This window comes from Bactrocera oleae, chromosome 2 (genome assembly GCF_042242935.1).
Source record: "Bactrocera oleae isolate idBacOlea1 chromosome 2, idBacOlea1, whole genome shotgun sequence".
NCBI classification, from domain to species: Eukaryota; Metazoa; Arthropoda; class Insecta; order Diptera; family Tephritidae; genus Bactrocera; species Bactrocera oleae.
In genome coordinates, this window is record NC_091536.1 from 99973054 (window position 1) to 99986982 (window position 13929).

The following is a 13929-nucleotide window of genomic DNA, read 5'->3' on the forward strand; positions in this document are numbered from 1 at the left end:
TATTTAATTATATTTACACAACAAATTCCAAAATTTATTTTACCTTACGCTTTTTGTTTTCTAATTAAGCAATTGTGTGTACAGTGATCGTAAAAAATGAGAAAAAATTAATTTTTACCAACATGGATTCGTATGCACAGAAAGCCATACACTAGTAAATGCAACATTGCTCAGGTATAATTGAGAACAAATTTTCAAGCAATTTTATAAATATATAACTCACACACTGAACGACATATTCGTCACAAGGCTTATTAGAAAAACAAAAATCATTATATGTAGTATATGGGAGGGGGGGCAATTCGTATATATGGTATAAGACCAACCGGAAGTTTCAAAATTGTACCATATATTAAGATTTCTAAGGGACCTTATCTATTTATGGCAATACACATATACTTAACATCCCACATACTAATAATATGCTGAGTTTTATTAAGTTTCATTTATCACATCGGATGTTCGCACAAAGATACATTGTTATTAATAAAACACACTCTCTCTTTTTTACTAAAATAATTCACATATTGGTCGATATATGCCGTATAAAGTAAACCGGAAGTTCACAGATCTTTGTAATAGATATATGGGTCTAAGAGAGGTCTTCTTTTGACATACAGGCATACTGTTATCAGCAAAGGATTTGCTCTGAATTTCAATAACATATCTCACAGATTGATCGCTATTTTCAATAAAATGTTCGCTGGAGGAATTGGGGTCCACATATTCGGTATCTGGGGCTTGACAGTTGTAGTCCGATTTTGAAAATTTTTGGTCATAAGGTGGCCTACTTTAGGCGCACTGTTCGTGGAAAATTTAATCCCGATACATTTATTGGTACTTGATTTGCATGGAAAGTGAATGAACCTGATGGAATTTAAAATTGTGTCAAATTGGAAATAGGCGTGGTTGTGGTCCGACTCTGCCCATAATCGGTCGATCTCGGTCGAGTAGGTCCTGAGATATTGATGTTGACCTAAATGTGGATGCCATCCCATTGTATTATTTTGACCCCGGCTCCTTTAAAGCCTCCCCATACCATCCCGGGTGTAAATTTTAATGTAAAGGCGTATTTATTTATTGATGTATCGCAATAACAGTACCGTTAGGTGGGGTTATGATCCGATTTCCTCCATTTTTACAGTGTATGTAGTGGTGCTCAGGGATTCGTTCTGAGCGAATTCGGTTATTATAGCTTTAATAGTTGGGGAGATATGTATGTACATTAAACCTCTTCGATTTTTAGGTCACAGGTACCTCTTGCTACTGCGATTTCCTGTGCCAAATTACTGTTCTATATCTTAATTAAGTGCTTCGTTATGACATTTGATAGGTTTTCGTTTAATGGCATCGTAGTCATTTTTTTGTCAAGAAACACGTGTACAAAAGGTACATTACGATATATCAAATTTTACTCAAGATACAGCGTACATGAACAGACGGACGGACATCCGGATATCAACTCGCCTTATCATCCTGATCATTTATATGTATTATATTATATATAACTCTATATCTATCTCGAACAAAACTGTTATACTCTGCAGCAACATGTTGCAAGAGTATAATAATTCAACTTCAGAACAGCTAAACTCATTTTTAGTATTATGAAATATGTACATAAAACTAATTTCAGTTGTTTAAGTTTCATTATTGTTGTCAACCCAACAAGTTAAGTTTTGACAGACATTTACAATTAAAATATACATTCGTTTTGGTTTATATTACAACTAGTATGGCTATGGTATAAGTAACGTTATTGTCGATTTAAAAATCCAAGGGATTGAACTTGAGGTCTAGATTTTAAAATTACAATAAAAATATACATTCGCTTTGGTTTATATTACAACTAGTATGGCTATGGTATAAGTAACGTTATTGTCGATTTAAAAATCCAAGGGATTGAACTTGAGGTCTAGATTTTAAAATGATTTTACAAATACTTGTCAACGGAAAAAATATTGAATTTTCCACATCTAAACTGAAAATTCATATTTTTGGCTCTGAGACTTATTTATTTATAGATTTTTTCGGTGATCTTTTTGATGATCAAACGTTTTTTCCACCAGTAAGTACCGCCGTAAAATTTATTGTTGCCATTTAAATCATACATTTTTCTGCGCAATGCTTCAATTAATTTTTGAAGTTTGATTTTTTCTCGATATTTTACTCAAAATAATAATTAAGTGTGTAAACAGCGATATTTGACCCATTTGCTTCGATTTAGTTTAAATAGTTTTGAATTGTGAAAGTAAAAATTTTGTTGGAAAATTTTCAAGTGTTGATATGAAGTGATTATAAAAAACAACATTTTGATATCTTCTTGCTAGTTTTCCGTTTCTTTACTTTTGTTTATTTCGCTTTTTGTAAGAGAAATGGCCAATTCACATAGAACTTTTGCTTCGCTTCTCTCTTTTTGTATGAGTACGTTTACATAAGAGTTTGTGACACGAAGCCAAGCTAAATGTTGGGTAACTCTTATTTCTTACATTTTGCCAAGCAACCGTCGCCATTTTTATTAGAGAGAAATACTTAAAAAAAGCGTTTATTCTTTATTTTTTGCGCTTCGTTGTTTCAGTATAAATCATGGATAATATGATCCGAAACTCTTTGAATCTAGAGAGCGCTGTAAAAGTCCACATTTTTTATAACACTTGGCAATGGTGCCACTAGTGAAAAAAATACGTTTTGAGATTTTTTAATGTATTTCTTGGGTATTTTTCGGTTTCCATTTTACAAAAAAATATACGTAACTAAAATTAGTTTAACAAGCTAGATATCCTATATGACTTCTAAATATATGTAAGTGTATCTTTTAATCACAAAATATTTTCTAAATTAACTTTTAAAACTAATTTTAATAAAATATTTTAATATTTCAAAACATTTTCCAGTTTTAAATAAGTTAAACATGAACATTACTTAGTTTTTATATACTGAATAAACAAATATCTTTCGATAATTTATTCGGAAGTCAAAGTTTACATAACATTTGCTGGGAATTCTAGCCAAAATATGTATATACGTTGACAATTGGTACTGCTAAGCAAAACAATACTCTGCGACAAAATACACGCTCTTTCTTAAAATCAAAGCTGTATTAAAACTCTTTAAATAAAGATTAGAAATATACGTAAAAGTCACAAAAAAATCTGATCTCACAAATTTCCCACTGATTTCGCATTTTATTTCTGCGGGATTTTTAGTGGTAGTTCATTGTTTTGGTTGTCATCTGTTCAGTAGCTCATGAACTCGTGGTTTTTCTTGGCAGCACTGAAAGTTCATGAGTTCTCTCAGAAAGCAAAGAGAGGAGTTTCGGATCATTTTATCTATGGTATAAATTGTCACGTATAGCGAGGAAAGTTGTATGTGAATAGGCCTTAACTTGCAGTATTGTTCTTCCTGATACATAGCAGATACTAGCAGTAAAAATACAAACCTATTAATTTGTTTTTTAATAGCCCAAAAACAACAATTTGTCGAAAGAGTTTATAATGCCGTTTTTTTCGAAAAAATACTGCGCTGATAATACCTATGAATTTGTTATGACACTGAGATTGGGTATCAAAAGCAATTTGCGTTCAATGGACAAGCGAAACTATTCGAAATGAAAGTACAACAGTTGGAGCATGAGTTTAGTTGAATTTTCACGAGAAATTAATAAAATTTGGATAATAATGAATAAGTATACTATTCAAAATAGACTTTGAAATTGAGAGAATTTGCTGAACTTGTTCCTTTTTAAGAGATATTAACTCTCGTGTGATGACATCCATACAACTCTGCTCCTATGCCTGTTCAATGGTATATAATTAAACAAGAAAAAACGATAACTTCGGTTGCACTGAAGCTATAATACCCTAAACAAATAAAAGGTTTCTTACAAGAACTTGATTCTTATATGATATAGTACTCTGATCTGAACGATTTTTTCGGATAATACTTTGTTGCCTTAAATAATAACTCGTGAAGATACCGATACGTGAAGATCGTCAAACAAAAAAGTTTTACATGCAAGCACTTTATTCCGATCGTTCAATTAATATGGTAGCTATATGCTATAGTTATCCGATCTATACAATTTCTTCGGAGATTGCATTATTGATTTAAACAATAACGCATGCCTAATTTCATGCAGATACCTCGTCAAATGAAAAAGTTTTCCGTGCTATATGCAATAGTGATCCGATCTAAACAATTTTTTCGGAGATGACATTGTTTCCTTAGAAAATAACTCATTCCAAAATTCGTGAAGATATTACGTCGAATAAAAATGTTTTCTATACAAACCCTTGATTCCGATTATTCAGTTTGTATGGGATCTATATATTATAGTGGTCCGATATCGGCCGTTCCGACAAAAGAGCAACTTTTTGGTGAGGAAAGGACAAGTGTGTAATTTCAGATATACAGACAGACGGACATGGCTAAATCAACTTAGCTCATCATGCTGATCATTTATGTATATATTTTATAGGGTCTCCGACGTTTCCTTCTGGGTGTTACGAACTTCGTGGCAAGTTTAATATATCCTGTTCAGGGTATAAAAATAGCAGTTCTACGTAAACGTAGGATTGAGGTCATCGAATCCAAACCTTCGGAGTATATAATTATAAACTGTTGAGGAAAGAGATGCTTCAGAGAATAATAAACGACAATACAGTGCAAAAAGTATCATAACATTTAACACTTCCATTGCGTATCTATAAGTAAAATACCGCGAGTATAATTGCCGTTCGACAACAACATACTAAAGTATACATTGCAAGTGGATATTGGCTATCCACCGGGAATTCTTTATTAATTTACAAATTCTTCTCTTATATAACTTATGATAATTAATCTTTAAAAAATTGCCGATATTCACTAACCCTACGAAGTTTTCAAGTAATTTATGTTTTACATTTTACGATTTATGTTATGTTACCATAAATTTGAGCAATGTTGCCAAATATAATACTCAGTGCTTCTCAGAAACGTATATTCAGGGTTGCTATATGCATTTTTGAGTATGTATACTAGCTTCAGTAACCTTCTGCCAAGCCAAATCCAATCCAAAATAGTATTCAGCGTAAATATACCGGCAACTATACTCCAGTACCAGTAGCACCTCTGTTTCGTACAAGCTGATGACATTGATACGGCCGAGGTGTGCAAGAACAAATACGAACTTCAGTCATCACCCTCCAAACATTACAAAGCTAGAGACGGAAGTACATACTACAACGGTTCGCCTTCTCAGAGTCCACACCCTCGGGCCTAACTAGAGCTGTAATCTCCAAGCTGCAGAGAAGAGAGAAAATGGAGTGTATACGAGTAAGTAGGCGATTCTTTAGGTTATTTTATTGATTTGATCAAAATACATATGCTCATATGCAACAAGTTCCAGCTCACATAACTTGCCATGTTTAACAGTCTGTTCATTTAAAATTATCTAATTATAAAAAGGGAATGGACGGAACTTACTATGGTCATAGTGTTATAAAAAATATTTCACGGGTTATTTATCTAACAAACGGCAATACGATGGTTTAAAAGCTTTATTAGTAAGATGAGTAGATTACTCAAATTATAGTGGGGTTGAAGAGGAGAGCAAAATTTTTGCATTATGAGAGAGAGGACGTGAGTATCCAAATTTTCTCATATATTTTAAATTATACATACCTTACACATTACACATTGCAGGTACAGCCGATAATATGTAATGCTCGAAATAACCGACTAGTTCCAACAGGTATTCGTTTATGTTTTTTACTCCTTCAGGGTGTTGGAAATATTAGAAAGGAAGTTGTTAGAAATATATACTTAAGTTTGTGACAAAGCATTGAAGTTATGATATATTGTAGATATAAAGACAAAAATATTCATATTAAGGCGGTATATATACTTTCTATATACACTTAATTTTATATGTATTTGTGTCTATATACACCTATGTACATATATATTTTTGGATTTAAGGGAATTGGAATACAAACATACGTACCTTCCACATTGGTATCGAAAGCTTTTCTAAGTACATAAGTACAATTATACGTGTACGCATATGTACATGTATACAAGCATATGTGCTTTCATGCGCATTGAGGCTAAAAAAGCATTTTACGAGAGAGTAACTTGGTTAAGAAGCTCACTAGCAAAATTGAAATCGTAAATTTCTCACTTTTCGGTAAAAGCTACAAAAATATCCACCCATTAAATATGTACACATTTTCACAATTCGTTCATCTTGAGTTTTCATAGAGTTCAAAAGGTGCGAGCCAATTTCAATGCCTCAGAGCGCACCATAGTTAGCGAGTGAACACACAGAAAGTCCAGCGATGTGCTCTTCGTACGGTTAACACAGAACAAACGCTGATAATTCATATAAAAAACTTTATACCTATCGAAATAAAAGTTTTATTTAACTATGCATAATTATTTCGTTTTCTTACGTGGACAAAATTGTAAAAATTTAAAATTTATATAGATGTCAAATACAAAAGGGATTTAGCTCACGAAAGATGGCCACTATTTATTAATAACAAAACGAAAACGCGAAAACTAACTTAAATAAAAAAGTATACAAAATTAAGAATAAATATGTGTGTTGCTTATTATTCATTTCTTTAAATACTGAAAATTTTAAAAGTGAATTGGAAACAATGCCTGTAAACTCCATAAACATAGGAGTACATAGGACAGTAAAATCATTTCAAATTGGGTATAAAAAATTTTCTATACCCAGCATGTAGAAAAAAATCAAATCACACTGTCACGGACTTGTACTTTATAGTATACTTCTAAATATGTATATATTATAACCGAATACTGCGCGCGAGCGGGGGAAACGATCAGTATTGAACGACGAAAATTAGCAAGGCAATTGTAAAGCAAATGTGTGTGTTGCAGATAAGTTGGAAAATTTGTTGTGAAAACTACGGAATAATTTTTGTGAAATAATTTTACGGCGAATACGCGGCTCCATAATTTTTTAATCTCTTTGATAGGCAGATTTAAAATGGTTCAATACTAATATGTAATAAAATACTAAAGAGTGGCAACGCAGAGGTACCATACGAGTACTTTTATATGTACATATGGATATAGGTATGCATGTATCCTAAAACCCAAAGCTAGATGCATATTCATATATGTACGTGATTAAGGAAAACTTGAAACACTTGAAATACTGTCAACAATTGCAACACAAAAAGTCAAAGGTGAATAAAAATATGTATTAAGATAAGTTATTGTGATAAATTTAAGAATAGTTGTTTTAAGCTACGCACATATGTCTTATGTACATACTGTATATCTAGAACAAATATATATGTATATACATATACATATATTTATTTGAAATCATCCTAAGGTTTAGATACCGACTAGTAAAAAGTGACACGGAGAAACATTTCAATAAAATGCCTATATGTATTCATATATGCAGATAGTTGAAATTGGGTATTAAGGACTTTCCTAAAAGTAAACATTCTGAGATAAGTATAGAGTGAGAAACAAAGACTATTGATACTGGTGTTCCTTTCCCCGACAATAAGTTATTATTTTTCATCCAATACAAATAATAATAATATGAAAAAACATCATCGAAAATGGAATAAAATTTATTTGCTACGTTAGCCGACCTTAAAGACGACAAATTCTATGGCGAGAATATGAATCGAAAACTGAGCGAATGGGAATATGAGCGGAAAGCGGAAACAATAAAACAGCGTTGGAGAGTGGAATGCCAACTATACTCAAAATACAATCCACCAGAAAAGATAAGAAAAAACCGAATATAACGGTACAAATCCATTGATTTAATGAACGAATCGGTTTTCGGCGAATTCGTATACTAAACAACGAGCGTACAAAAGACGAATAAGTAAACGAGCGAGCTACAGATCTATAAAAATAGAATAACCTACCACAATCGCTATTTAATAACGAATAAACCATGCAAACTTGAAAACTATATTAAATTAATCTTAACAATATACAATATATATGGGTACATAGGTTTATTTGTATGTACATATGTACAATGAACCAGCCACATTTTATACATATTTTATCTGTTTACACAATTATACGCTTATTATTATATTAGTTATGCAAATAATAAAAGGATCGGTAAATCTTTTAAATAAATAATTAAAAATGTTAATTATAGGACATGCTGATATAAATTTCAAATTTTTTTGCTAATTTAACTAAAGCATATTTAGCGATGTTTTTTCAATAAACGTAATTTCTTTTTTAAAAAGTTTCTACCAAATTTATATACAGCAATCTAATATTAATTAGGAAACAATATTTCCAAGTTGGGAAGATTTCTACATTATATAAAAAATAAATATTATATATATTTAAAAAGGCGTTCCTTAAAAGTATCGATACCGATACAATTCTCAAATGAATTGTATACAATAGATTGATCAATATGTCAAATATATTAATAAAATTAATCGCTTCTTATATTTTAACTTTGTTCAGATATTCACTTAGCCCTCTCATAGCATCGCTAAATAAATATAAGAAAATAATTACTAACACAGGTATTTAATTTTGGTAAACTACGGTTTATCCAACAGACCGTCAAAATGTTTATTGAAGAAAGAATTCATATAAATAACCCCGTTTAAATTGTAAATCAGTTCTAGAAAAGTACAGCAGGACTCCCTTTCAAATTTGCACAACTCGAAACATAATTAATCTGCAGACCTTCAACTTACAATAGTATATGTCCAATGCCCCAACTTCCACCTGTCTTTTAAGACACAATTCATCTCCATCATTCTAGAGCAAATTTTAAAAAACTAATCGAGATAGATATGGAGTTATATGTACAAGTATATATAGGTATAAATGATCAGGATGACGAGACAAGATGAAATCTGGGTGACTGTCTGTCAGTCCATCTGTCCGTGCAAGCGTTAAACACCGTTAAACGCCAACCAATTAAGTGCCAAAACATAACAAGTCAAACGTTACGAGGCAATGGTTTAATGTACCATATGTACACAAACATATATCTTCCAAGCCTCTGAAGTTAAATCAACCGAACTTGCTAAAAAGGAATATTTTTAGCATTTCTACATAAATTGTAAAAATGGATAAAATCAGATAACCACGTCCACTCCCAATATAACGGTTATGTTGACAACGACTAAAAGTGCAATAAATCACTGAATAAATGCGCCACAAGCGTTAAATTTCACAACCAAAATTATAGGAAAAGGTTTTATAGGGTCGGCTTTAATAATTTGACAAGGGGCGTGGTACCGCCCACCTTTATTTGATCGATCTTAACCTAATTTTGTGTGTTAGGTTACTCAAACATTTTTATTATACGCTGTGAAAATAAGTGAAATTGGATGAAAACCACGCCTACATCTCATATAACAATTTTTTAAACCCCATCTGATTATTTTACTTTACAGTATACAAATAAAACATGAATGAAGTTATCAAAATAAAAATTTGCACAAATAGTGTCTTCAAGGTATTTCATCTTACGTCCAAAAATTGTTGAAATCGGATTGTTTCAAGGACCCAGACACCAAATATGTGGACCTCAGTGCATACGGCTGATTTTTAACCGAGGGTATCGGTCAATTTATGAAGTCTAGTATTGAAAATCGGGGAGAATATTTTTGTGATGGCAGCAATCTCTTGCGTTGGTAAAATCGTGTCAATACTTCCCTTAGCTACATAATATAAATATTTTCAAACTTCCAGTTGACTTTATATCGCATCTATCGGTCAATCTTAATGAAATTCAGAGAGAATCTTTAATAACTATAAGTGAGTCCACGACCCATAATCTTTCATGATTTTGTCAAAAATTAATGTTGAATTCTTTCGCAAAATTTTTGAACATACAGTTTTGTCAAGACCTGAAAGTATTTCCCCGGCTTAGATTCTGGCAAGTTGCGAAAGTATAAAATGTTTGGTTACAGCCGAACTTAGTTTTGTCAACAACTTAAAGTATTTGATATTTTCAAATTGCGATAGAATTAAATGTTCGGTTACACCGATAACTTAGCCCTTCCTTACTTATTACATTTGTTAACATTCAATCAACGCATTACATACCTTTGTTGTCAAACTCCTCCAAAACGGCTGTACCAATTTTATTGAATTTGGTGTGCTTATCGGATAGGTCTGACAATCCACCAACATCTACTTGTTATGTCCTTAAATGGCAGGGGTGGTCCACCCCAAGTTTTTGTTTTTATGTTTTGGGGTACAATTTCTTGTTTTTATTTTTTCATGATTCAACATTAAAAATACAAACAATTCAAAATTTTCATCCTTACATGATCACCCCTAATTTTTAATTAATTTTGTTCCATCTATCAGTCAAACAGTTATCTTAATATCCATTCAGTTTTCGTCTATTTTTTGTTTGTTTTTATTTGTTTAACGATCGACAAATCAACTTAATTTTACTCTCATATTCAATTCATTCAATTGATAAAGACTGCTTTCGTTTCTAATTGATTAGGAAGTCTGATATCAACACGTGTTTTTATAAATATTCCCTAAAAAAATATTTCCTAAAAATAAAATATATGGAAAAACAACATTTGCGTTCTGGTTAAAAACACATACATATAACAATACTTATATTGCTTATAATATTTTTATATACAGAAAACTTCAAATTATGAAAAATCGTAAAGTAGATATACAATTAATACTTTCTTGAGGGCATATACATTTGAAATAGATGAAGAAGAAGAACGGAAAAAAGTATATAAGAAATAGTAAGTGTCACGGGTAATATTCATGAGATGCGATGTGATCTAAATCTGTTTGTGATTGCAGGTACCGGCCCAAATGTCTGGATGAATAGTACAAATGGATGAAAATGCCGCCGTCGCAGTCACATTTGTTGTCGTCGCCGCCATTTTTTCATCACTTTTATCGAGCACAAAAGGAGCAGTACAAAACACTAAGCCCAAAAAATCAGTCAATAAAGCAACAACTGCTGACACAAAGGTCGAAACTAAGAGCCATCAACAGCAAGACAATAGAGCACCAACTGGAATTCAAAGCCGCTCAAATAGTCAGAATAAACGTATTAGATATTCAGAAATATATAATAGCAGTAATAGAAAAGAAGTTACCAAGGCCATTGAAAGTATCGGCAGTAGTTTCTGTGGTCAGCAAGAAGAATTGCTTCCAAAATTTTTATTCTTCGTACATTGGATCAATAAAAAGATCATTAATCAGTGTGAATTATCCAATTTGATGTTGAGCAGTTGAGAGAATTGTCTGCTGTTATACTAAAAACAACAAAGAAGTAAAAAGGATTATAAGAGATAGACTTAAAAAGTCCGTGTAAAAAAAAGCTGAAGAAAAACTGTTGAAAGACTACAAAAAACCTTTAATTTTGCGTATCTTCGTTATATTGGTCTGCTGCCAATTGCGATTCAGCGATACGCCCCATAATTAAAAGTATCCTTATAGAATGCGCAAAATGGCGGATGGTGGACATACATTTGTAAAGAAGACCTTTGGAAAGCCAACGTATTGTCATCATTGTTCAGACTTGATTTGGGGTATTATTCAGATCGGTTATATATGTGAAGGTATGTATTAGTATTTATTATGTATGTATGTATATACGTGTGAAATACAACTAACAACCGTACATGATATATGAGTCCACAGTCATGCGCTCTTATCATATATAAAGTTTTTATTTAAATCAGTTACTTATCATTTAAGTTTATTAATGAAATTTAATTAATTAATGTTTTTTTTGCATATATATTAATAAAATTTGTGAAAGTATCAAATCAAAAGTATCGGTATACATCTGAACTATTCGATTACCATAAAACAAAGCAAGACTAATCTTCTTTTAAATTGTGTAGTTCAATACTCGGATACTATATGGTATATATACTCATGTACATATATAAGTCCAACATGTGTAATAATATATTTACAATATTGTTGTTGTTGTTTTTATAGTGTGTAATTTCGTCATACACGATCGTTGTGTCTCAAATGTTGTTACTCCATGTTCTGGCATTGCTCCATGTATTATAAAGGTAAGTGACGTTTTGTCAATACTTTCAAATATATATACGTTTTTGTGAGATTCAAATTTTTATTATTTGTCAAGAACATTAAAGAAATTTGTAACAAAAAATAATTTATTTCTGATTTAATATCCCGCCACATTTTAGTTTTCCCAATGCTAAATTTAATTCTAACCAACCGCGCTTAACTCACAAAAAACTTAAACGCCTAAGTCGCTATGATATACATATGTAGTTTAGATTCGACGGCCTTAATCTTCCGTCTACGAGTTAGATGTAGTCAGAAAATAATTTCAATGTAACCAATAAATGACGGTATAATGTTTGAACGAATACTAATTTCAAACAACGCCATAATTATGGTAAAGTTTCGTCATATACATATGTACGTAAAAATTATCATAATCTTAGTTTTTTTATTTAACTGTTAGAATAATTGCTAAAGTGACTTTTGAAATTGTTAAATATTTTGTTAATGAGTTCCCCTTTGTGTGTTTTACAAATAATTGTACACATCCTGATTAAGGCATTATTTAATTTATACAGTACAATTATATTTACATTTATTTCTGTGTAAGTGGGGATTCTTTTATCTTGACAACCTTACCTTGTATTAAAAAGCTAAAAAAGCAAAGATCTTTAATCGACCTTGGTACACATATTTTCTTGTGGTCGCTATTCGACACATGAATATCAATTGTGCCGAAAAATATAGATGCAGTGCTCAAATTGATTGAGAAAGGTTGTCATGCCACCATGAGATTGATACAAAAACAAAGACAAAATTTGAAAAACTACATACAAGTATATGGATCGAACTAACTTGCACCTAAACTCTTGAAGCTTTTGAAAAAACATGCAGTTAAGTTTACCTCTCTGTGCCTACTTTTTTTGGCCTTCGATTGAATTGTCTCATATCTGTTAACTTTACACATTTGTACAATAGAACCGTGCAAACAAGGAGGATGTACACATGTAATATTTAACAATTTTTCATGTTTTAATAAATAAATAAATTTAAAAAGTCCTAATTAGGCTGATTCAGGGAAGCAATGAATTTTATATACAGTACGATTATATATAATATCATGGCTTTAATTGGTTCAATTAAATAATAAAATATCCATATTCAAATTTATTACGAAATTTTAAACTGCATTAACAAATTTGTTTTAAGAATCCCGTGGCGCATTGCTGGTCTGAGCCAACTCATCATAAAAAGAAATTCTGTACCGTTTGCCGCAGACGATTAGATGATAGTCCAGCAGTACATTGTTTAAGTAAGTTTGTCAAGCTAAGAATGTAAAGTATACCTTAAAATCATGCGTCCTTTCTATTATTCTTGCACTTGTAGTTTGCGAATATTTCGCACACATTGAGTGCCAAGATTTTGCTGTGCCTGATTGTACTGAAAATGCGACGTATGTGCCCGGCAAAGAGTTGCAGAGTGTAAAACATCAGGTATGTATGTTTATAAAATTTGTGTATGTAGTCTTAAGGAAATTGAGGTTGCAACTTCGTTTTTTGATACATCACTTTTGTGTAAAACTTTCCTTTTTTATTTGAATATTTCAAAATATGTGTGGACTACTTTTTATTAGCATTTGAATTTATTTCCTGTTAGCTTAGGGTATAAAAAATTGTTCATCAGCACAGCATCAACAGAAAAAAAAACTAATTGAGAGTATATCAAAAGGGTGTAAAACATCGACTTTCAAATGATTCTTTTTATTTTTTATACTCTTGCAACATGTTTCTACAGAGTATAATAGTTTTGTTTATAAAGTACCTTTTTTTTAATACAAAATAATTTAAAATTCCAATAAAATTTTAATATGCCAAAAATTAATAAATTTACATCAAAATTAAAATTAAATCCACTTCTCAA

At 31.3% G+C, this 13929-nt stretch overlaps 1 protein-coding gene and 1 long non-coding RNA gene across 6 annotated transcripts in view; one reads left to right on the top strand and one right to left on the bottom strand.

The window, feature by feature from the left end:
• Positions 1-4758: 4758 nt before the first annotated feature.
• LOC118679913 (uncharacterized) lies at positions 4759-5751 on the bottom strand. The gene is made up of 2 exons (XR_004975472.2): positions 5665-5751; positions 4759-5283 (listed from the first exon to the last, which is right to left on the bottom strand). It is a non-coding gene; the product is annotated as an uncharacterized lncRNA (long non-coding RNA).
• Positions 5752-5815: 64 nt separating this feature from the next.
• LOC106616110 (diacylglycerol kinase theta) overlaps positions 5816-13929 on the top strand; it is a 30185-nt gene continuing 22071 nt past the window's right edge. For all 5 annotated transcript variants that reach the window (XM_036357625.2, XM_036357628.2, XM_036357623.2 and 2 more), the window contains exons 1-6: positions 5816-7202; positions 10642-10754; positions 10816-11582; positions 11971-12050; positions 13219-13321; positions 13396-13502. In XM_036357625.2, the coding sequence (XP_036213518.2) occupies positions 11462-11582; positions 11971-12050; positions 13219-13321; positions 13396-13502 (411 nt within the window). In that variant the 5' untranslated portion in view covers positions 5816-7202; positions 10642-10754; positions 10816-11461. The remainder of the gene's footprint in view (positions 7203-10641; positions 10755-10815; positions 11583-11970; positions 12051-13218; positions 13322-13395; positions 13503-13929) is intronic.